At 43.3% G+C, this 26,011-nt stretch overlaps 1 protein-coding gene across 3 annotated transcripts in view; it reads left to right on the top strand.

Annotated features, from left to right (window-relative positions):
• The window catches only part of LOC109909368 (limbic system-associated membrane protein), a 1,000,013-nt gene that overhangs the window by 964,535 nt on the left and 9,467 nt on the right, over positions 1 to 26,011 (top strand). For all 3 annotated transcript variants that reach the window (XM_031795984.1, XM_031795983.1, XM_031795985.1), the window contains 3 exons: positions 13,191 to 13,316; positions 22,870 to 23,001; positions 23,143 to 23,263. In XM_031795984.1, the coding sequence (XP_031651844.1) occupies positions 13,191 to 13,316; positions 22,870 to 23,001; positions 23,143 to 23,263 (379 nt within the window). The remainder of the gene's footprint in view (positions 1 to 13,190; positions 13,317 to 22,869; positions 23,002 to 23,142; positions 23,264 to 26,011) is intronic.

The following is a 26,011-nucleotide window of genomic DNA, read 5'->3' as shown; positions in this document are numbered from 1 at the left end:
CCAAAAAGACTGTTTTAACACCAGGAAATTCACTCCAAGTGATTTTAATTTTGGAAAACTGTTCCCAATTATTACCACGCATAATAGAGAGACATATGTGATCGTATACAAATAATAATAATAATTGACTGGATTTATATAGCGCTTTTCTACCAAATTAGGTATTCAAAGCATTTTACATAGTAGGGGGAAACTCACCTCATCCACCACCAGAACGCTCAACACATATCAGGTGAGGAGTGATGCAGTGCGTTCGGAAAGTATTCAGACGCCTTGACTTTTCCACATTTTCTTACGTTACAGACTTATTCTAAAATGGATTAAATTGTATTTTTTCCTCAACAATCTACACATGATACCCCATAATGACAAAGCAAAAACAGTTTTTTAGATTTTTTTGCAATTTTATAACAAAATGCAGACCCCTTACTCAGTACCTTGTTGAAGCACCTTTGGCAGCGATTACAGCCTCAAGTCTTCTTGGGTATGATGCTACAAGCTTGGCACACCTGTATTTGGGGAGTTTCTCATTCTTCTCTGCAGATCCTCCCAAGTTCTGTCAGGTTGGGTGGGGAGCGTTGCTGCACAGCTATTTTCAGGTCTCTCCAGAGATGTTCGATCGGGTTCAAGTCCGGGGTCTGGCTGGGACACTCCAGGACATTGATACTTGTCCCGAGGCCACTCCTGCGTTGTCTTGGCTGTGTGCTTAGGGTCATTGTCGTGTGTTGAAAGGTGAACCTTCGCCCCAGTCTGAGGTCCTGAGCGCTTTGGAGCAGGTTTTCATCAAGGATATCTCTGTACTTTGCTCCGTTCATCTCTCCCTTGATCCTGACTAGTCTCCCAGTCCCTGCCGCTGAAAAACATCCCCACAGCATGATGGTGCCACCACCATGCTTCACCGTAGCGATGGTGCCAGGTTTCCTCCAGAAGTGACACTTGGCATTCAGGCCAAGGAGTTCAATCTTGGTTTCATCAGACCAGAGAATCTGGTTTGTCATGGTCTGAGAGTCCTTTAAGTGACTTTTGGCAAACTCTAAGTGGGCTGTCATGTGCCTTTTACTGAGGAGTGGCTTCTATATGGCCACTCTACCAGAAAGTCCTGATTGGTGGAGTGCTGCAGAGATGGTTGTCATTTTAGAAGGTTCTCCTGTCTCCACAGAGAAACTCTGCAGTTCTGTCAGAGTGACCATCGGGTTCTTGGTCACCTCCCTGACCAAGGCCCTTCTCCCCTTATTGCTCAATTTCGCTGGGCAGCGAGCTCTAAGAAGAGTCTTGTTGGTTCCAAACTTCTTCCATTTAAAATTATGGAGGCCACTGTGTTCTTGGGGACCTTCAATGCTGCAGACATTTTTGGTACCCTTCCCCAGATCTGTGCCTCAACACAATCCTGTCTCGGGGGTCTCCAGACAATTCATTCAACCTCATGTCTTGTTTAGTTTTTTTGCTCTGACGCACTGTCAAGTGTGGGACCTTATATAGAGAGGTGTGTGCCTTTCCAAATCATGCCCAATCAATTGAATTTACCACAGGTGGACTCCAATCAAGTTGTAGAAACATCTCAAGGATGATCAATGGAAACAGGATGCACCTGAGCTCATTTTCGAGTTTCATAGCAAAGGGTCTGAAAACTTGTAGATCTAAAAAGTTCAAAAAATCTGTTTTTGCTTTGTCATTATGGGGTATTGTGTGCAGATTGATGAAGGGAAAAAATGATTTAATCCATTTTAGAATGAGGCTGTAACATAACAAAATGTGGAGAAAGGGAAGGGGTCTGAATACTTTCTGAATGCACTGTACATGCTAATTAGGAATGAGAGGGATGATTAAGTGGCCATGATGGATTGTGGCCAGGTTGGAAATGTATTCATGACTGGGGTGAACACCCCTACTCTTACAATAAGTACCACAGAGAGTCAAGACACCCATTTTAACATCCCATCCGAAAGACTGCACCCAACGCAGGGAAGTGTCCCCAAATGTAATCAGGGTTTGAAATGATTAAGTTTTAGTCAAATATTATATCTGTTTAGGCTTCTTGCGGTCAATTTACTATGTAAAAATATTTGTTTTATAAGTTCCGGCACCCCAACCGACCATCTGCTCAAGAATAAATTGTCCCGCAGCTGAATCTAGTTGATGATCCCTTCCCTACTTGTTTACAAAATTGGTCAAAACACTCATTTGTGTTTTCTTTGCCATCACCATATGAATAACCATTAGCAACCTCCTGCTGGGTTGCCTCGGCTGTCTTTCAATGCATGAGATTGTCGTTATTTGGCTAAGGATTAACACAAAGTCCACATGCCACATTTTGAGTCAATCAAAGTGGCAGTTAATGAAAGGAATTGGTTGCTCTCGCGATAACCCCAATTCCATGCTGATAATGACAGATAAGTGTTGTTTCATCTCAATCATCATCATAAAGGATCTGCATTGTTATTCCTTTATCTCCGATCAATACGGTTGTGATCCACACTGGCGTTGCCCACATTTAGCCCCGTATCACAATGGTGTGGTATTTAATGGTGTGAACCGAGACACTTACTAAGGCAGTGTGTCACTCTAAAGAGCAGCGGAGAGGGAGGAGGGGGGAGGGGGGTTAAGAAATTCAACTTTAAAGTCTTCATAAGGAGGAGGTACTGACCTTCACCAATTATCATGGGACAATTGAAACCTTTCAGTGGTTCTTCAGGAAGCCATCTCCCCCACCCACCTTTCCTTGCTGCAAAAGCTCCTTATTGCCAGGGCCATTGTCAGGCACATTGTGTTACTAGTCTTTCTGGGGGTGGCTTTAATGGTACAGCTGCCAAGTGGATCGGTGGCTGTTCCCGGCCGCCAACCCACCCGCCTAGAAAATAATGTCTGTCTTCTCCATGCCCATTATTTTAGCGATTGTATGTGAGGAACAGAATGCCACAACTGCACATATTGTCTGTCACCTTTGAACCCCCGAACGAAACGGACTCCTTGATGTTTTAATGAAGGAAACAATTTAGTATTCCGTTTTCTCCTTGGCTGACTTGGCTGAAACCATGGGGGGAAAAAGGCATCTCCTGCTCCGCAGAAGAGGCGCCTTATGCATTTAAATGGGAGCCATCCCACGGACACACGTGACTTCAGACTCATCAATAGGCCTTCAGGTGTAAGGCTGCCATGTTTCAGAGGATAAGTAGAGGTCCATCCCATCATTCCTGGAGAGCCTCTCCTTTTTCCACTTTTCAAGACTCTGTAATATAGATGGCCTACATCTTTACATGTTATGTTTAGAAAATGGAGTGCTGACCTGGCCACATGCTCTCCGTCTCACCTGGCAACTGGTCTGAAAATATCCTCTCCCCAGCTATGCTTTAATAGAGTCCTGTCACATATGTCAGGCTGTCTCGGCCCTACAACAGTCCTCAGGTCAGCAGTATGCTCGTTTTGGGCACTCAACACAGGTCGTTCACACTGTTAGGGCCTTGCTCCCACTCTTATTGCCAACTGTGAAAGAGCTGGCCAATGGTCCAATCTCAGGACTGAAAAGACTTAGGCCCCAGAACTGTGAATAGTTTGTCCTGTCAATCATTCACTCCTATAACACAATAGTAGCATTTTGTTGAAGGGATCTGTGCTATTATTGGATTAGTTGACTGATACTGACCATGTATATCTGAATGAGCAGAATCAATCTCCTTCAGCCCATCACATGCACTTTGAGATCCTTTTTGTATAATGAAAAGTGCTTTACAAATGTAACATATTACTAATATTATTATCACTACAGACAAGTAACTTTATTTGAAATGAACAAAATAAGGATTATTCCCCTCTCCACTCAGACCACTCCAAGTCCTAGCTAAATTCTTGCTTGAGAAATTGCTCATTGCTAAGAAGCTATTTTTGTTTCATTTTGACCATTTTTATTTGAAAACAATCACAGTAGGTCTCCCGAGTGGCACGGCGGTCTTAAGGTACTGCATCGCAGTGCTTCCGGGTTCAGAAGAGTGGTTTGGCAGGTCATGTTTCGGAGGACGCATGACTCGACTTCCGCCTCTCCCGAGTTGCAGCGATGAGACAAGATCATAATCATGAAATTGGCAAGAAAAAGTGGGTAAAAATGTGGATTTGATATTGAGATAAAAATGGCTGCATTGGACCTTTAACATCCATTGCCTCCTACGTGCCAAGCATAATTGTCACTCCAAAATACCTGTTTTGTTGACAGCACAACATTTTGAAAGGATCACATTGTTTTGAACTTAACATTCACTTTTGCAGTCATAATCACATGCACAAAATGGGGTTAAGTGACGAATACTAATGATCAGTTCTGAAAGATTTTAGTTTTACCATGTTTATTGCATTAATGCTGAAGGTCAGAAGTACAGTATTACCTATAGATGTAGGATCTTAATTTGATCCCTCTTTTGTTACTGAGAATGTTCCTGCGCATCAGGAAATGCAAACTTGTACTCTGTTTGAGTTTTAAAGTTAGTCATTTCCACTTTGCCCTAATGGAAAATGTATCAACCCCTAACAAAATCCATTCATTATAATCCACATAATTATTCACATTTCCTGTTGCTGCAGGGTTATTTTCCTGCTGTAGCAAACTGAATCAAATTAAGATCCTACATCTGTAGAATATTACCGGAAAACAGTCTTGTGACTAGCATCCAAAGCATATCCAAATATAGTAGGCTAGAGAGCTTAGACTCAGCAATGGCACCTGTTATGAGGTAGTGTTTCATTGGCATGCTAGGCACATCTCCGCATATTTTTTTTATAAATGTGTTAGTTGAATGCACAAACTCAAGTAGTTCTCCGTTCTCCAGCTGTCTAGAGGGCAGTTTTGTTTGGCCAAAAAGCTGATATAACATTTCCACATTAAAGTCCTCAAGATGTGTGTTCACTGTACATCCCCTATTATAAGACAACAGTACAGTAGACAACAGTACAGTTCTTTGGCTGCTCTGAACACTGAGTCTGACACACTGACACAATATGTCGAGTGCAAATCTACAAACTCCTTCTGGAATATACACTGAGTGTACAAAACATTAGGAACATGCTCTTTCCATGACACAGACTGGTCAGGTGAATCCAGGTGAAAGCTGTGATCCCTTATTGATGTCACCTGTTAAATCCACTTCAATCAATGTAGATGAAGGGGAGGAGACAGGTTAAAGAAGAGTTTTTAAGCCTAGACACATGGATTGTGTATGTGTGCCAATTTAGAGGGTGAAGTGCCTTTGAACAGGGTATGGTAGTAGGTGCAAGTGGCACCGGTTTGAGTCAAGAACTGCAATGTGTTTTTCACGCTCAGCAGTGTCGAGTATGTATCAAGAATGGTCCATCACCCAAAGGACATCAAGCCAACTTCACTCAACTGTGGGAAGCATTGGAGTCAACATGGGCCAGCATCCCTGTGGAACGCTTTTAACACCTTGTAGAAACCATGCCCCAACGAATTGGGGCTTTCCTGAGGGCAAACCAGATGCAACTGAATATTAGAGAGCATGTTAAAGGAAATCCTCATTATTTTGCCTATGGCATTACAGAGAGGAGTAGGCTAGTCCAACAGTTAAGGCAGTCAACCAAAACAGCTTGGATGTGACTTAGTTAGTTCAGATAGATTTGACACTGGGAGGTTTTCAGATATTTCCCTGGTCTCCCCACTACCACAGCTGTTCAGTACTAACAGTCAGAGTATATGAAGCTCAGTCCAGGCTAATAGTCTGGATAGAAACATCAGTCACTCAGTCAATACCATTGGGTCTGGTTGATTCTGGTTCAACTTGATTCTTGCTACATCAAGTTGAAATGGAAATAGAAGAGAACCGCATACTAACCAAGAACTGCATTGACTGGTGGTCCAATCAATGCTGCTTAAGCAGTGTTTTTGCAGTCTTTCTTTACAGATTGCTGCCCTGGCTTTCTCATGTCTTATTCTGAGAATTGGAAAACATTAGTTTAGCTATTTTATTTGCCCACTGGGTAAAAAAAAAGGTATGTTTTTGCTGTTGCGTAAATTTTGCAGTGCATGTTAGTTCGCATTAAATTTTTAAAAATGCTTACATCGTAACGCAACAGCGGTCCCTTACCTTGCTCAACACGTAAGCACAAACCAAACACAAAAAAGCAAAACAGTTTGATAGGCATGGGATATTCAATTGAACGAAGCCTACGACAGAGGAAGGGAGGGGAAAAGATGACTTTCAAAGTGGCACCAATAGAATGGGTGTGAAAACGGAGGTTTCCCCTCACTGCATTGATCCCAAGCCTTCTAAGCCATTACCATTATGGTGACAAGACAGTCTATCAATCAGACTCTAAATTGAATAAACAAGACCTTGATCCCGTTTCTTGTTTAATCCAAGTGGCTGTAAAGTAAAGGGGTCCAAAGGGCTCGTCTCTGGAGAGACAAGTTAATAGTCTTTCCCTCCCATCACGGCCTGCACTTTACCTCGTCCAACATTATTGTACAAGAACGGAGAGCAATCAGGAATATTGATTACCTGCTCTGATTGCTGGTTTGAGTGCTAGAATCCACGTTCTTAGTGCTTTTAGCCGTAGATGAATTAAGCCAAAAGGCCAGGTGAGCATTGCTTCAATCAAGACATGCTAGCCGGGACCTGCAGTTTTTTAAACGTTTTTTTTTTTTTGATGAGGTTGCTGGCGGAACTGCGTTAGAGCTCTCAAATCCACAAGCGGCTCCAGGCATTATAGCCTACCTATTGTGGACATTGCGTTGGCTGCACAGAGTTGCGTAGTAAGAAATCCCACGCAGCCGTGTTAACAAATTCAAATACTGGAATGTGTGATGTAATCTAAATTGGGCAGATAGAAATCCTCATTATTTTGTTTAATGTTTTTATTTTTTTTATTTTTTTTAGTGTTGGTATTTCTATATAGCCTACACTTTCTCGTTCTGAACTTCTAACGCGAGTGGGACGGGGTGTGGCTTCGTGACAATGGAAACACGAGCATCCGCTCACCGATTTGACAGCTCTAACAGCAGTTACACCTCCAACATATCGGGCGCGATCCACAGCTAAGGCTCTTTCCTTTATCATCAATTGACAAAATGCTATAACATATGATGTAGTTAGCTGATACATAAAATACCTATCCAGGCGTTGTAAGATCTGTTCGGCGTCAGAAACAGCCAAGCAGTGGAACGACTATCGTCTAAATAAAAACAATGATCGGCTATGCAGGTGTCAGATGTCGCGGGTTTACGCCGAACTGATTGAATCTAGAAGGTGGTTTGTGATAGGTCTTTCAATTTCTGTCTTATCAGCAGTGATAGGAATCTACAGAGTATCTTCTGAACACACATTTTTCTCTAGTTTCCACTTGAGGGGGGTTGGATGGAGGATTGTCTGTTAGAGTGGCCATTTACGATAATTTCACAGATGTTCACACTGACCAATAAGATTACATGACGATTATCTTATTTAAATATAGATTCACTTGATATTCAGTCAATATTCTCAAGTACAGCTTTCAAAAGGTTACAGCCTCAGTTGAACTTGGATTGTACTTGTGTTTGTAAGGTGCCCTCCTGGTGTTATTGACATATTTTCCATAGGATCAATTATCTTAATAACCTAGTGGTCAATGCTAAAGGTAGCTGTTTGCTAGTCTAGGGAAATAGCTGTAATTCTACAAAGTCCTTCTCCAGAAAGAACTTTAAGCCATACAGATAAGGGGGGAACTAAAGCTCTGCTCTATAGAAAGTCCCCATGAGGAATTGGCTGGACGACTGCGAGCTCAAGAGAGAAGGAAGGATTGTTAAACCCAAGTTCATATAAAAAAAAGGAAAGGTCACTGCCAAGAGTCTCTCCTCCAGCCAGCTGTTGTCTTCTCCTCTCTTTGTTTTCTTATCATCTCGTTCCGTTTTATAAGGCACTAAATCATGATATGTGTTGAATACAAATTGAATCTAGGGTTTTTGGCACACCATCCTGAACGATGCGGATGATCGCCAAGGTAAAAGTACATATTGCCCTGAACTGGCAGTAAAATTATTTGAGTTTACTTGAGATAAGAAGTATAGCTTGAAGAACTTATAAAAAGAACACACAAAAAAATCACAAGGTGAAGTTCTGCTCATTGGGCGCCAATGCATTTCTCTATGCTGGGGCTATGCTTGGTTTGTTAGAGATTCTGCCTCTACCTTTACCCGTCCTATTGTTTTCTCCTTTCAACACAAACACCAATTATTTGTTTGTATGATTTATGAGTCTCTGCCCTCCAGTGGAACATCTCTAAAGAAAAAAAAAGCTACATTTGAATTCATCAGGGATTTGCCCTCGAGTAGAGCTTAATCTGGCCAGCAGGAACTACCTCCAAATGTTTCTCCACATCCACAGAAAGCCTTGCTCCAAAGGGTCTTCAATGAGCATTAGTCTATTTGATATCCTCTCTTTCCTTTGAAAGTTCAGAGAGAGCTTTAGTTTAGATCATGGAGTGCTGCTGGCTACGATTATGTTGGTGGAGCAACAGCTCCAGAATTCCTGCCAGAAGTGCACAATGAAAGGGGTTGAGGCTCCCACTGCTCGGTGGCTCTGTGCACTGCAGTATCCTGTTAAAAGTGTGCCATCTCTTTCAGCTCTGCAGTGGCAGCCTGAGAGACGCCCGCCACTGCAGAGAAAACCCGCCCCGAGGTCTCTGATTTAAACATGTTGGCATCGCTTCTGTGTTTGTTATTATGAGGAAACTGGCAAAATCCAGATTTTGTTCGTATTAAGTGAAATACAAATTTGTCATAGTGCTAACTCACATTGACACCATGAAGAATTCAAAGAGACTAGGATCAATGAGTCACATATAGGTTTAGGGATATTGAAAGTAAGCAACAATAAGTATATGTTTACAAAAGCAGACAAACTAACGATGAGTCAGATCACAAGGACCTACTTCCCTGTAAACAGTATTTTTCTAATGACAGAATCTGTTAATAAGAGGATTTTCTCATTAACATTTTGATTAATTGCGTCTTTTCCCATTTCAATGCTGCCTCACTCAAGCAGACTCACAATGACGGTGTTCAAGAGAGTTTGTGTGTGTTATGTCCTTCGCGCTTGTCAAAAAAAGAGTGTAGGCTTTATGCATAAACACTTTTCTTCCCTATGACCTTAGCGGTCCCAATTCTGAAGACGCCCACTAAATTGATGGTTGCCTCTCCTTTAAAGCCCTTGAATGGACAAGATTGCCGGGCTGTCATTCTCACTGGTTTCCGGTGGTAACAGATTGCCTCTTTGGGTCAAGGTTTGGGAAGGCGCCCATCAGCCAGTCATGAGCTTGTTTGAGGTGATGTTGTTACATTTCAGAGGTGTCACAACATTCGGGAGATTGTTCTGTCTCCTGTGAGAAGTTCCTAGTACAACAGCCGTGTTGCACACCAAGCACACCAAGTAATTGGCAACTGGTGCTACAAGCAGAAGTCAATGCTGCGAGCGCATTCCGGTGATTATGTTTTAATGATTCAAATTACGGAAACGTAATTGCCTCGAAAACAATTAGGCCCGTGACATCAGGGGTCCAAATGTCACATCTGAAAGTGGCAGGGTGGCGTGGGTGAAGAAACAGAAGGAGCGATCCACAGAGGTCAGTTGGTGTGGAAGTAGAGTCATTTAAAATAGCTCTGGTGTCACAGGTGTACAATGAAGTATAAGTATACAGTATACATCTCTGTTTTAGCTGGATGTAATTGTATACTGCACTACAATTGTTTTTATTGATTTGACTATGGAGTACGTAAAAGTGTGGTGCTCTACTTGATAGCAGACGAACCCAAAGACTTCTGTTTCGACTGATCGTATAAGAAAGGGACTTATATATCAGAACAGCTATATCTTTATGTGTCTCATTTTGTAGGAAGGCCAACGTTCCTGGCATGATATACCCGCATTCTTTAATGTTATTAACATTTTACATGAATAGCATGTATGCTGAACAAAAATATAAATGCAAAATGCAACCATTTCAAAGATTTACTGAGCTACAGTTCATTTGAGGAAATCAGTCACTTGAAATAAATTCATTAGGCCCTAATCTATGGATTTCACATAACTGGGAATACGGATATGGTCACAGATGTTCACAGATACCTTAAAAAAAGAAATGGGCCTTACAATGTGCCTCAGGATCTCATCACGGTATTTCTGGGCATTTAAATTGCCATCAATAAAATGCATTTGTGTTTGTTGTCCATAGCTTATGACTGCCCATACCATAACTCCACCGCCACCATGTGGCACTCTGTTCACAATGGTGATATCAGCAAACGGCTCACCCCCACGACGCCATACACATGCTCTGCGGTTGTGAGGCCGATTGGAAGTACTGCCAAATTCTCTAAGATGACATTGATCGAGAAATGTACATTAAATTCTCTGGCAACAGCTTTGGTGGACATTCCTGCAGTCAGCATGCCAATTACACACTCCCTCAAAACTTGCGACATCTGTCGTATTGTGTTGTGTGACAAAACTGCACATTTTAGAGTGGCCTTTTATTGTCCCCAGCACAAGGTGCACCTGTGTAATGGGTATGCTGTTTAATCAGCTTCTTGATATGCCACATCTGTCAAGTGGATGGATTATTTTAGCAAAGGAGAAATGCTCACTAACAGGGATGTAAATACACTTGTGCACAAATAAGCTTTTTGTGCATATGGAACATTTCTGGGATCTTTTATTTCAGCTCATGAAACATGGGACCAACACTTTACATGTTCAGTGTATTTTGAGACATTTCACAATGCAGGTATGAGACATTTTAGCTGGGAATACCTGTTGTTGTCGTACTCCCTCTTTCAACTGGCTAATTTCATGCATGGTACCTTGAAATGGTTGTACGTGCGTGCGTGCATGTGCCAGGCAGAGTGCGATAGTGAGAATCTTAATCAGCTACCAAGCGAATTCTGTTCCATTTTCTGTGTGTGTATCCCTCTCTCTGCGACCATATTCAGCTAAAGATGAGTCATAGCTAGATTAAAAGGCTGTGACTTGACAGTAAACACATTGATCAGGACATCTATGACACTGGAGGTGCAGCTGGGTTTCTTTATGCCTCTCTGAGGTAAACCATTCTGGGTTCTTTGATCATCGCTACCTCCCTGGTTGGTTTGGCTCGTCAGGAATCCAGGAAAAGCCTTTAGCTAAATGTCAGGTTATATTATCACATGGATACAACAAGCTTCTTCTAATTATGTTGTAGTTTCTCATGCTTCTAAGGCTTTGAAGATGTATCATCAAAGTTGAAACGAAGGTCAATGTATTTGCGCAATACATTTTCTATCCGTTTTTCACTTTTTTGGGGATCTCTAAATCTGTGGTATGATGAACTGAGTCGAGATAGGATGATGTTGACGAATTTGAAGAGAAAAAATATTGAAAATAATTTGAAGTGTGAAAATGCTCAAATAAAAAATGAAGGAAAAAAAGGCCTACTTTCTTCTCTCAGCCCATAGATGAAATCATTGACGTGTTACTTGAAAAGCAAAATAAATATATAATAGTAGATAAAGCTACAGTTGTTCCCACCATCTAACCACGGAACGGCAAATTATTTCTCTATGCTACGTGTGCAAGATCAACCTCACACAGTCCCTTGTACATTGCTGTAGAATCCTGGGCAGTCAGGGAAAGAGTTTTCAAAGAACTGCCCTTTCAAATACTGTTCCTTGAAGGTTGACCCATGACTAAGATTACAATCCTTGCTGGGAGCTATAGCCACTATGTTGAAATGGTTTAGACTCTTTATTCATTTGACTCATGAACCGCCTAGACTATTTCTGTTTAGAACGCGACAGGGTTATCTGTCTGGGAGCTGTTTCCTCTCAAACTAATTTTTATCTTTGCCGCTGGCCTGGTGTGGATTAATGCCCGGGTCTTCATTCAGCCAATCAGAGCATGGATATTTCCAGCCCGCTTCTTTGCGGAAAAGCTATTGAATTCCATGTCACTTCAATCTTTCCCGTATCGAAAACACATCTTCACTTTCGGTGGCCATTTGACTCACGCAATAACTCTGTACGGCTTCATTTAATGTTGTTTGGCAATAAAATATCCATGTTGTCAGATGTCATTAAAGTGACAGGCTGTGCTGGCCAAAGAGAGGGAATCTCGATGAGTGTAGCATCAGCATCAGCTAAGGGACGTTACATGGTCACTATCAGTATAAAAACAGACCTTTTGGGGGGAGGGGACAAATCCAGAGGAGCACTGACGTGTTGATTCATCCTCTGTCATACCTGACAACATATAGAACACGTTTTCCCTGTTGTCAAGTATGAAACAGCGCAGCAACTACAAGTTTGAGTCACCTTGACAGCAACACGGCTTATTTTAGGTGACACGTGAGAATTCTATAGAACGTATTTATTATACCTGAGAATGGTATATGTGCATTTTAAAGCATTGAGATACTTGTTCAACTTTAAAAAATAATACATATTTCTGTTTCTGTATGACTCTCTATGTATTTTGCCCCATTCCTCATTTACAAATCATTGATCAATAGTTTCTAGCAAAGATATGCGTACACAACACCTCGCCTCCATCCACCCACAGTTTTGAAATTCACAATGATGTTATGTATGCCCACCTTTTTTTTTTGCTGACCAATCTGAAAATGGAGTGCACCTCGCTTTCTTAATTTGTTAGAACAGTTTTATCTGAGTAAAACGTCATTCTGTTTGATTTGTTTAGGTACAGAGTAAATCAGAATTGAGAGGTAGAAGGCCGATTAAACATTACATTCAGATGAAAAACGTTTGGCTTTCTTTTAACATCAGTCAAAGTCATACACCTAGCGTTTCAGTTCATTTCATCTTTTGGTGGGTAATGGATTGGGTTGAGCTCCAGAAACTATTTACCCTTTGAAGTTGCTTCTCAACTTTCCTTTTCACTTGTTGAACTAACATGGCAATACTTTTGCACTCAAACTTTTGCATTCAACTATACTGAAAAATGGACATCTAGCCTATGCCACAGCGACAAACGTATTTTCCTCACATAATAAAGTAGTATTTGCATAATTCATAAACCATGCACTTCATTCACTGTAATACTGCATTGTGGTTGCAATTCTTGCCAAAGAAAATCCATTACACAGTTCTTAGGAAGACTCAAACCCTACCGTAGAAAATGCTTCTACTTACATTAGAATCATTCATATCTGCCACTTTCTCTTTACAGTTCCGGCAAACATTTACAAAGTTTCGGAAGACATCACCGCGAACGAAGGCAGCAACGTGACATTGAGTTGTCTGGCCAATGGGAGGCCAGATCCATCAATCACCTGGCGACTGCTCAATCCATCAGGTAAGAGCCAATAAGCACCCAGCAGCATTTCATTCTCATCAAAGGGCAGCATTTCATCATTGTTGCTTATCACTATATTGGTGGTCTCAGACATGCAGGGGAGGGATGAGGTTGGGAAAGTGTTCCTGTGTTTAAAATCAAACGTGGCATTCATCCTCGTTGCTCCATGTTTTAGGATGATTTTATTTGTCATCCTCCAGTCAATTCTTTAGGTTAGGTTTCTTTCAGTTATAGAGGATGCTTATTATTGCTGAGAGAAAGATGGTAGACCAGAAGAGAGGGCGATGAATGATGTCCCGTTGCTTAATGTTGTTGTCTCCCTGTGGATGTGGTCAACACGGTTGGTTTGCCTTGGTCTCCGAAGGTGCTAGTCATCTCATTGAGTTGTGCATGCTCGAGGAGCACCTGTAAACGGTTGGTTTGCCTTGGTCTCTGAAGGTGCTAGTCATCTCATTGAGTTGTGCATGCTCGAGGAGCACCTGTAAACGGTTGGTTTGCCTTGGTCTCCAAAGGTGCTAGTCATCTCATTGAGTTGTGCATGCTCGAGGAGCACCTGTAAACGGTTGGTTTACCTAGTCATCTCATTGAGTTGTGCATGCTCTAGGAGCACCTGTAAACGGTTGGTTTGCCTAGTCATCTCATTGAGTTGTGCATGCTCGAGGAGCACCTGTAAACGGTTGGTTTGCCTAGTCATCTCATTGAGTTGTGCATGCTCGAGGAGCACCTGTAAACGGTTGGTTTGCCTAGTCATCTCATTGAGTTGTGCATGCTCGAGGAGCACCTGTAAACGGTTGGTTTGCCTAGTCATCTCATTGAGTTGTGCATGCTCGAGGAGCACCTGTAAACGGTTGGTTTGCCTAGTCATCTCATTGAGTTGTGCATGCTCGAGGAGCACCTGTAAACTGTTGGTTTGCCTAGTCATCTCATTGAGTTGTGCATGCTCGAGGAGCACCTGTAAACGGTTGGTTTGCCTAGTCATCTCATTGAGTTGTGCATGCTCGAGGAGCACCTGTAAACGGTTGGTTTGCCTAGTCATCTCATTGAGTTGTGCATGCTCGAGGAGCACCTGTAAACTGTTGGTTTGCCTAGTCATCTCATTGAGTTGTGCATGCTCGAGGAGCACCTGTAAACGGTTGGTTTGCCTAGTCATCTCATTGAGTTGTGCATGCTCGAGGAGCACCTGTAAACGGTTGGTTTGCCTAGTCATCTCATTGAGTTGTGCATGCTCGAGGAGCACCTGTAAATGACTGAGGCACACCTGCAGCTTCTCACTCTCCCCCTTCATTCAAGCACAGAACTGATCTGCCAATGCAATGTATTTCAAGTGAAAGCCCTCTAACGGATTGCGATAATTAAACCAAGATGTTGTTGTGATTGCTCGAATATCGAACCATTACAGCCAATTATCACAATAGTTATATTTTCCAATACTCCATTTTGAAATGTTAATGTTTTGCTATCAAACTGCCACTCAAACCTTTGTGGGAGTCCCTCTTAAAAGGGCAACACGGGATTAGTGCTTCCATTTTTGGACTTTAAGGGTAATGATGTATTGCCAGTGATTCTTTAACAATATAACTTATAAATGTCTTAGTATAACTGTTGGAACCTTTTAGAACCCAAAATATATTATTATTTTACTACTATTATTATTTGTATTTGTATTTGTAAGCAAACACTGTATAGCTTCAAAACATGGTTAAAACTATAATTTTGATCTCATCGATGGTCTGTCCTTGCATCAATAGCGCTATGATTTTGACAGTGGTTACATTTTTCCAGCCCAATCCCTCAGCTGTTTACCACAACAAGTGGCGGGGTGGATCTGTGTTGTTTTTTGAATCCCGGAATGCCTCTTTAAACGCGAGGCTTAGAAATGCTCAATGAATGTTAACATCTAGCAATTTGAATAATGCATAGCGAAGAGCAGTGCATTTTCATGCGACTGCATTTGTATTCCACCATAAAGGTGTGCATTTGTATTCCACCATAAAGGTGTGCATTTGTATTCCACCATAAAGGTGTGCATTTGTATTCCACCATAAAGGTGTGCATTTGATAGGTAATAGAATGCAGCCTGGAGGTGTCTACATTGATTAGTGTTCTACTTCGTTCAACAAGGTCGGCTGAGGTGGGATATTCAGAGGTTCCTCACTCATTTTGAGCTCTCGTATTGTTGCCTGATCGTTTGTTACCAAGCAGATAATTGGTTTATAATTGGAATGTTTGCTTCTAAGCAGATGCAATGGAAGGGTAGATGGAGAAATGGGAAAAAAATGGAGGGGACCCCCCCCCCCCCCCTTTCCATCAGTTTCAAGATTGATGTTATTCTTTCTGACTTGTCAGAGGAGTGCCTCTTCATTATTCTAGCAGAGTATAACAGAGAGCACAACGTTTCGTAACATGACTTAAAATTATGGATGAAAGATGATTGGATGAAAGCACTGTCCTTTCCTATTTCAGCTCTCCCTGCAAGGTCTGGGATCGCCACTATTTGCTTTCCATAGTTCCCGACAGAAACCATGACATTAGTCTGTTGTCTCCCTCCCAGATTCTAGCCCTTCACCTATTTGTCCCTCGTGAAAAGATGCAGATACAGGGAAAATGCAGGCCTAGCAATATTATGTACTGTCTATTCAGATATTTTAGAGACATCCACGTTTTACACACATTGGAATTAGAAGGAAGGCAGTGTCAGCTATTGCATTTTATGCCAATAGTTGTATTCATTGAGGACGTGGGATGTTGTTGTCCCTGATATTGACTGGTAAGCAGAACAATGCTGGACTGTCTGTCTGTTTGTGGGGATGAGATCAATAGAGCAAGGCACACAGCGCCTGTTTGTTCTGGGCCTGTGCTCTGCCTCAGTGTGTCTCCTCCCCACCAGTGTTTATTTCTAAGGTGTATCTGTAAAGGTTACAGGCGGGGGAGGAGGGCAGCACACTGAGAATGCTGCGACAAAAGTATAATTTTTGGTCAAGCAAGGAATCTTTCAGTGCACGCTTCCCGGACCACCAAAATAGAAGTCAGACAAGTATGAAATATACATGCCCTTTGGTGCTCCTTATATTACACGCTTTGGGCTATGGGAAGCCACTCACAGACATCGGTGGTAAATGGCTTTTTGAGGGAAAAAGAGACTGGGGGGGTCGTCTATGTTTAAGTATGCAAATAAGAGATCTCATTAAATGTGTGATCACTCACATCATTGGATAGTTCAAGAGCCGAGCACGGTTAATTAATGTTAAAATATGCATTTGAAGTTCCCACCCCTGACTTAATGCCTTTTGGCACTAATTTAATGCTGCAGGGGTATAGCCTGGATCAACCTCTGTTCTACTGATGAGAACTCACACACCTGGAGAAGCAGGGATGATGGCTTTTCCCTCCCAACATCCAGACGTATGTGCCCTATTGGCTTGCATCTTGTGGTGTACTTTGCTGAGGGAAAATGTACTTGATACAATGTGTTGTTGTCTCACCTAGCTGTCTTAAGATGAATGCACTAATTGTATGTCGCTCTTGATAAGAGTGTCTGCTAAATGACTAAAATGTGAAAATGTTAAATGTACTACACACTAGTAAACATCTGGTCAAACCACTTAACCATATGCTCAGACAGGGGTGTTAAAATCAGATTAGATTAAGATTTCTTCTTAAACAACATCCTAGCCATTAAATATTTAAGTGTCTCTCTCTCCCCGTATTTATTTTACAAAATTCAAATGAATCCGATAATGATGGGGGACTCCAGGGCTGGTGTGGGGGCCTCGAGAGGAAAAAAGGGCCGGTGGGGGGGCCTCGAGGGGAAAAAAGGGCCGGTGTGGGGGGGCCTCGAGGGGAAAAAAGGGCCGGTGTGGGGGCCTCGAGGGGAAAAAAGGGCCAGTGTGGGGGCCTCGAGGGGAAAAAAGGGCCGGTGTGGGGGCCCCGAGGGGAAAAAAGGGCCGGTGTGGGGGCCCCGAGGGGAAAAAAGGGCCGGTGTGGGGGCCCTGAGGGGAAAAAAGTGCCGGTGTGGGGGCCCCGAGGGGAAAAAAGGTCCGGTGTGAGGGCCTCGAGGGGAAAAAAGGGCCGGTGTGGGGGCCTCGAGGGGAAAAAAGGGCCGGTGTGGGGGCCCCGAGGGGGAAAAAAGGGCCGGTGTGGGGGCCCCGAGGGGAAAAAAGGGCCGGTGTGGGGGCCCCGAGGGGAAAAAAAGGGCCGGTGTGGGGGCCCCGAGGGGAAAAAAGGGCCGGTGTGGGGGCCCCGAGGGGAAAAAAGGGCCGGTGTGGGGGCCTCGAGGGGAAAAAAGGGCCGGTGTGGGGGCCTCGAGTAAAATAAAGGGCCGGTGTGGGGGCCTCGAGGGGAAAAAATGTCCGGTGTGTTAGAGATGCCCGGGCGTATTTCTGGTCCCAGTCTGTCCCTGCCATTCTCTATACTATGAGTGACTTGGACTAGGTCTCAATAATACACTACTCATCCCTGTCCACCACAGCTCAGCATGCTACACACTCCAGAGTCCCCACCTCTGTCAGCCCTGAGATTGAAGTAGAGCACTTCCCAGAACTCACAATCCCAAGGTCCCTGACTTGCATGTTCATGGAGGGCTCACTGCTCCCCACTGCTCTTGCTGACATTCTCCAGGCTGTCCCTGAGAAGGCTGTGACCTGTGAGATGTGACAGGCCCTTGTCAGGGTGGCTCAGGTTCAGCCCTGGCAGCGGGTGTGACACATGTAGAGGGCTGCTCGTAGAAGGGGATTAAGTGCTCCCCCCAAGGGATCACAGAGAGAGAGCTCCACATCTGGCACTGCAGCTGATCCCAGACCTGTCCACTGTCACTGGAGGTTTAACCCCTCCACACACACACACACACACACACACACACCATACGCACCACCCAGCCACAGAGTAAGAAGAGCCACACTTGTTGTTGTGTGACTCTCACCCATCATCACTCACAGCTCCCCTCCTGGCCTTTGTGACCACAACGTGGTGCATCATGGGATGTTCTAAGGGTGATGTAACCGGAGTGTCCTTGTCCCAAGGCAACGCCATTTGACCTATCCATAAAGAATCAGGAAATTAGAAGCCACACTGGAATAACATGTGGTCTATGATTCAATAAAAACGATTTGTTTATCTGATGCGCTGATCAGCATGATACGGCCAGCCTGCACAAATGGGAATGGTATTTGTAAAATGGTTTTGAGGTTTATCAAAGAGTGGTCTTTCGCTGAGGTGAAAATGTTTCCCTGAAGACCTCCGTCCGTATATGTAGGCATGTGGTTGTTTTCATTGTGGTTGGCCCTCTAGCTGCTGATATGACCAAAATAATGAGAAAGGTGGGTGGTGATTTAGCTCAGTCATTTGTTCATTATCTTCCCACTAAGAGTCTTAAAGAACAGGCCGGGCTAATTATATATTGACCCCTCATCATCGAAATCAGACAATGGCCCGACAAAAAGATTGGCTCCATGTGTTTGAGAAAGATAAAGCCGAGCCTTTTCCATTTGGAAGCACTTAGAAAGTAGTGTAGACAAAATCAAATAAATGTTGCAGTGCCATTTGTGCCGTTCTCCCCAAGTTCTCCCAAAATCAACTGCTTAACATAAATTAGTATTCACAAAATAAATGTAACATTTCGCACAGTGGTAAATGATGCTCATGAATAATGCATGGGCATGCAAATGAGCATTTAGTTCCCAACTGCAGTTGTGTCGCTACGTGATGCTGAGTCTTTCCTCACTGGCGGTTTGTGCTTTGCTCTCTATAGTGTCTCAAATCTGCCTTCTAGTTCCCTTACGAAAGGTCTTTCCAAAATACTGGCTTGCCAACAGACGCGTACACTTGAACTACCCTGTTCAAGGAAACATGTCATCAGAAATATAAGGGCTCTTTTGGCTAGGTGGTCATTCCGTGCTGCAGTACGAGGCTCAAACATGAGTGGAATTTCGGTGATTCCATGCTAATGTGACCAGGATTAGAGTTGACCTACCCAGTCCCATCTGATTCATTCTGATATGAGTTATATGCTGCTGGCCCTCAGCTCCCTCCTGGCAGTGTGTGTGTGTGTGTGTCTGTGTGTCTCTGTGTCTGTCTGTCTCTGTGTCTGTGTGTCTCTGTGTCTGTGTGTCTCTGTGTCTGTGTGTCTCTGTGTCTGTGTCTGTGAGTGAGAGGTAGTGGGTTGGTGGCAACTTAATTGGGGAGGACAAGCACATAGTAATGGCTGGAATAAATGGGATGGTATCCAACACATGGATGTGCTTGATACTATTCCATTCACACCATTCCAGACATTATTAGTAGCTGTCTCCCCTCAGCAACCTCCTGTAGCTGGAAGCCCTCTCCATCACTGTTGTGGTTTGCTTTCAGCATAATGTAGTTGCTTTCCCAATAATTTAAGGAAATACAATTGTTGAGACAAACCCAAAGTAATACGGTTCAATGCAAATAACTTTTCAGCACAAATGTATGAGTGTGAGGCTCACAGACCACTGCACTGTTCTGTTGCTCCCAAATCCTGGTACTAGATAGCCTTAGGGTCGTACGCCTTTTATTCAGAACTAGAATATGTTGGAAAATAATTATATGCATTGTCTTTCAGTGTTGCTGGCACACAGTCAACACAATAAATTAAAGCATGGCACCAGAAATATTTAGCTTTTCATCGAAGTAGAATTTTAAGTGCCATTTTCATAGTGAAGTTTTTAAGTTCCGTTTTCATAATAAACACTGTTCATTATAAATGGGTGGAGAAGAAATTGTTCATTTAATTGTCATAGCTTATCACGCGTTTGCAGCTTAGCAGCATAGGCCCTACATCTATCTATCTAAAGTACATCCGGGCTCAAAGCAAGCTGGAGGATTGTGCTGCCAAAAGTCATGAACCTTAAACTTTCACCTGTAGTCACAATAAGCTGATGTGAAGGGGGGTGTTTGGCAATGCTAGGCAGAGCTAGCCGCTCAACAGGATGGTTTTGGACAGTTCTCTGTCTGCGTCAAGTGAAGATCATTGACTTTGTTTTCAACTGAATGAGCCCAGGACTTCAGGGGGAGAATGGTAGAGAACACCTATTCATGTATTACACCCAGTCAGACCAGGATACAGGCATAGACACACTCTCTAACACTCCTGCAGGCACGCACGCACGCACACACGCACACACAGACACATCAGCCTTCCATTTTCTACAGTTCACACACAGCCACATACAAAAACAAACACAAACTATTTGTGTCTGTGATTTGGAATTCCTCTCTTTCTTTACACTCTCTCGCTCTCTCTCGCTCTCTCTCGCTCTCTCTCTCTGTCTCTCTGTCTCTCTCTCTCTCTCTCTCTCTCTCTCTCTCTCTCTCTCTCTCTCTCTCTCTCTCTCTCATTCATCTCTCTTTTCTCACACACCTCAAACTGATTTATTGCTCTGACAATCTATGTGAAATAAGAAGTTATGAGAAATGTGCACTCCATTCTCTCCCACCTCATTGGGCTTCTCAGTCACTCACTCGATTAGCATAGAGTTGTATGGCTTTGTCGTCATGTGATTTTTAATGTGCTCCAAATCAATCACCTTTCCATTCCCCATGGGGCCCGTGGAAAGCAGTGATTTATACCTGCTGAATCCACACAGAGATTTCCTGGTGAAGGTAAACCTAATTTTTCATAATTACTTTCTTCCTGAGCGTTAGTACTTGAAGTGTGTGTAAAGAGAGAGCAGTGTTTATCACGAGGCTGCTCAAGCCTCCTGGGGGGATTTTTGGGGGGGATTTAATAGAATCATTAATTAAGCAATACATCTGGTCATATTCATGACACAGTTGTTTCTGGACCCTGCTGAGTTATTGACTTAATATTTCCAGTTCACTTGTATAAAGAAGTTGATTTTATTATAATTTATAATTTTGGTTACGCTTTATTTGGATAGTCTGTAGGTGGAAACATGCTTTTTATGGTTAGTGTTTGAATAAAGTTTAGGGTAAGGGTTAAGGTTAGGGTTAACGCTTGGGTAAGGGATAAGTAGACAGTAGAAATGTTACTGAAAGTCTGTAGAGTGACTACAGATGATCTATCCAACTAATGTGTTACCTAGATAGCTACTGTAAGTAAGCTACCGTACTGTAGATCGTAGCTAAGTCATCATCTTCTCTCTTTAGCCCCTCAAGAAATATCTTTTCAGGTGAAGTCCAACGGCCTTAATGATAAAACGATCAAGCAGCCACAATACATTTCCATGGCAACTGATTTCAATCCTAATTTTCCAATCATGGCATCCTTTGTCCACGATGAGTGTGTTTGATATGGTTGCAGTGGCCATGCTAGGAGGACCCTTTGATCTGAGTGCTCTTTTCATAAGCATTGAACCACACCAGACAATCATAGCAAACATAAGCGTAACCATAGAGATCCTATCAAATATATTCCAATTCTATGGGCGTGGCACAGAAAGAGCTTGATACATTGGGCATGCAGCGGTGAATGCTGTTGCTATGCAGTTTGAGACTTGAAATTGAGGTTGTTCGGTACGTTTACCGTTTGGATTTAGCCAGGAACAAATCTATAAGAATAACTTGAGGGTCTCTAATAAGAAAGGAACAGTCTTCCATATCGACATCCCAGGGTTGTTACTTAATTTCACGGGTAGAAGACCTTGCTCCCTGAGTGTCAGCTCAGTTGCGGCGTGCTCATTGTTTTATTTAGTTGGGTTCGGTGGCATTTGGAGGTTTAGGTTTTTTTATTTATTTATTTTTTCCTCAGAAACTGTCTCTGTCTTCCACACATTTACAGGGCTTGGAAAAAACTGGTTAGTTATAAGGTTAAACAGGTCTCAGAAGTCTTCATGCATTCACTGCAGGCTATTGTTCCTATCAATCAATATCCATTTAGAAATGCCAAGAGAAATGTTGATACAGGACACTATTGTTTTGTTTGTGAACAGCTTTAGTCAATGTTACCCCATGGTACTGTATGTAGCAATTGTACCGGGTATCTAATCAACCCAAGACAGCACTGGAGAGACAGTCTTATCCGCATGCTTGGCATTCTCCTCATCCTGATCACTCCTAGATAGGCTAAATGAGAGAAACTCTGGAGACATACGTGACTAATTAAGGGAACTGCTGTTTCAGGTAAGTCCATGTGATGCTGCGTTCGAACATTTGGTCCGACATTAATTTGCTCATCAGGCTTATTGGAAGTAATGACGGATTCAGAGCCCCATTGAACATCATTGTTCTGCTTTTCCTGGAAGCTATCCTGTTTTCCCTATGTCCTCCATTCACCCTCTCTCTCTCTCTCTCTCTCCTCTCTTCTCTCTCTCTCTCTTCTCTCTCTCTCTCTCTCTCTCTCTCTCTCTCTCTCTCTCTCTCTCTCTCTCTCTCTCTCTCTCTCTCTCTCTCTCTCTCTGTCTCTGTCTCTGTCTCTGTCTCTGTCTCTGTCTCTCTCTCTCTCTCTCTCTCTCTCTCTCTCTCTCTCTCTCTCTCTCTCTCTCTCTCTCTCTCTCTGTCTCTGTCTCTGTCTCTGTCTCTGTCTCTGTCTCTGTCTCTCTCTCTCTCTCTCTCTCTCTCTCTCTCTCTCTGCCCACAGCGGATTCTCTAGATGGGGAGGAGTACCTGGATATATCAGGGATCATGAGGAACCAGGCGGGCCGCTACGAATGCAAAGCCAGCAATGACGTGGCCACACCGGACGTCAAATACGTCAATGTTGTCGTCAACTGTAAGTCACTTTTTTTGGGGGGGGGGGTTGACTCCTGTTTCTCCTCGCCAGTTGTTTTTACTACATTGAGATCCATGATGTGTCTTTCATTAATTGATGAAAGCAATAGAACCAGATGAACTGTTGTGATTGAATCCTTAGATCCTCCCGCCATCAAGAATGCCAAGAGCTCTGAAACCCAGGTGGGCCGTATGGGGGTTCTTCAGTGTGACGCGGCCGCAGTGCCCAAACCAGAGTTTGAGTGGTACAGAGATGACAAGAGGTAAGCGTTTTGTGGTTGTTTGAATCCCAGATTGCCCCTTTAATACATGTCCTTTGGTCATAATGGGGGAAGAGCCTACCCTATTATCAGAGGTGGCTGGTGGGTTGAGCTATAGGAGGCCCGGGCACTTTTTAATGGTTAAAATGGAATAAATGGAATGGTATCAAACATATGGAAACCACGTTTGACTCCGTTACATGAATTCCATTCCAGCCATTACAATGAGCCCATCCTCCTATAGCTTCTCCCACCAGCCTCCACTGCATGTCATGTGAAAATGTTAAAGTTGTCCAGGGAACCAATTTCACACCTGGGACAGAGAGGACACTTATAGAGGAGAACCGTAGGTGGAAATTCGTATGTGATCACTAAGCAATGGCAACCATGTCCCTTTCATCTTAACACTAGTCATGTAATAACCTCTCAGATTGCTTCACTGTAACATATTCAGTGGCTATGCAAAGCCGAAAAGTGAAAGTGTTTATGGTAATGTTCACACTAAACAGTCTTTGTAAGCTCGACGATTGTGATAAACAAAAATTACAAACTGAGGAGCAACTTTGGTGTAAGTACTATCTGCTATTTTATTGCAGAAGTAGTCTAGGTACTCAGTATATAATTGATGATTGTTCAGATATTTAAATTGTTCACAACCATTATTTTATAAAACGGGTTCAGTCAGCACTTTGCCTTTCCGACTCCAAACATTCCACGTCCCTTTTGATGAGCTGAGGTGATTTGGTCAAGTGTGAAACGCTTTATCTAGAAACAATTTATCTTTGATTGCGATATGTATTTGGAAACCTTTAACACTCAACTTAATTATCATCCCAATTATTATTTTTTACAAATGCAAAAGATGCACTTACTGCATGGTGTACCGGACACCCCCGCAGCCCCTGGAAGGTGGGGGCCACGAGCTTTTGGGGGCCCTTACGCCTGTCAACGATGTCAATTTTAAAAAAATGTAATAAATACTTTTTATTATATTTCCGTATGTACTAGGATACTAAGTGTTTGTTTCTTGGGCTTCAGGAATGTGACTGAAAATGTGCCCCAGGTCTTGAAAAATAACAAACTGTATGTACAAACTGTAGCTTCCAGGAAAAGTATTAGGGGGTATCAGCAAACAAATGCCATGGTCAAGCCTACGACAGCACCAGTGCAATGAGTGGAGCTTACTAAGGTGTCCAAAAATGCTCATGTCAGACGGGAACCTAATGGTTCTTAGGTAGTTCTTTATGAGTTTTAGTTTTAGAAAATGATCTCTCCGCAGAAGCGACAGTTACAAGGATGGTAAAAACAGCTTGATTGCTGTAGAAACATCAGGGAAACTGGACAGAAAGGAATGGTGCTTTCTGGTCACATTTCATTTGTCACATGCGCCGATACAACCGGTGTAGAGCTTACAGTGAAACGCTTACTCACAAGCCCTTAAACAACAATACGGTTTTAAGAAAATACCAACAACAAAAAAGTAAGAGATAAGAATAACAAAAAAATTGGAAGAGCAGCAGTAAATAACAATAGCAGGGCTATATACAGGGGGTACTGGTACAGAGTCAATGTGTCAATGTGCGGGGGCACCGGTTTCGAGGTAATTGAGGTAATTATGTACATGTAGGTAGAGTCATTAAAGTGGCTTTGCATAGATAATAACAGAGAGTAGTAGCAGCGTGGGGGGGGGGGGCAATGCAAATAGTCTGATTAGCTGTTTGGGTATCTTATGGCTTGGGGGTAGAAACTGTTTAGAAGCCTATTGGACCTAGACTGGCGCTCCGGTACCGCTTGTCGTGCGGTAATAGAGAGAACAGTCTATGACTAGGGTGGCTGGAGTCTTTGACAATTTTCCGGGCCTTCCTCTGACACTGCCTGGTATAGCGGTCCTGGATGGCAGGAAGATGTACTGGGCCGTATGCACTACCCTCTGTAGTGCCTTGCGGTCGGAGGCTGAGCAGTTGCCATACCAGGCAGTGGTGCAACCCGTCATGATGCTCTCGATGGTGCAGCTGTAAAAACTTTTGAGGATCTGAGGACCCATGACAAATCTTTTCAGTCTCCCGAGGGGGAATAGGTTTTGTCGTGCCCTCTTCACGACTGTCTTGGTGTGCTTGTACCATGTTAGTTTTTTGGTGATGTGGACTCCAAGGAACTTGAAAGCTCTCAACCCGCTCCACCTCAGCCCCGTTGATAAGAATGGGGACGTGCTCGGTCCTCCTTTTCCTGTAGTCCACAATCATCTCATTTGTCTTGATCATGTTGAGGGAGAGGTTGTTTTCCTTGCACCACACGGTTAGGTCTCTGACCTCCTCCCTATAGGCTGTCTCATCATTGTCGGTGATCAGGCCTACCACTGTTGTCATCAGCAAACTTAATGATGGTGTTGGAGTTGTGCCTGGCCGTGCAGTCATGAGTGAACAGGAGGCGACTGAGCATGCACCCCTGAGGGGCCCCTGTGTTGAGGATCAGCGTTGATTATGTGTTGTTACCTACCCTTGTTACCTACCACCTGGGGGGCGGCCCGTTAGGAAGTCCAGGATCCAGTCGCAGAGGGAGGTGTTTAGTCCCAGGGTCCTTAGCTAAGTGATGAGCTTTGAGGGCACTATGGTGTTGAACGTTGAGCGGTAGTCAATGAATAGCATTCTCACATAAAGTAGGTGTTCCTTTTGTCCAGGTGGGAAAGGGCAGTGTGGAGTGCAATAGAGATTGCATCATCTGTGGATATGTTGGTGCGGTATGCAAATTGGA

Source organism: Oncorhynchus kisutch, linkage group LG18 (genome assembly GCF_002021735.2).
Source record: "Oncorhynchus kisutch isolate 150728-3 linkage group LG18, Okis_V2, whole genome shotgun sequence".
In the NCBI taxonomy this organism is placed as follows: Eukaryota; Metazoa; Chordata; class Actinopteri; order Salmoniformes; family Salmonidae; genus Oncorhynchus; species Oncorhynchus kisutch.
The sequence above is the reverse complement of the archived record's forward strand: the minus strand, read 5'-3'. Positions and strand labels throughout refer to the sequence as shown.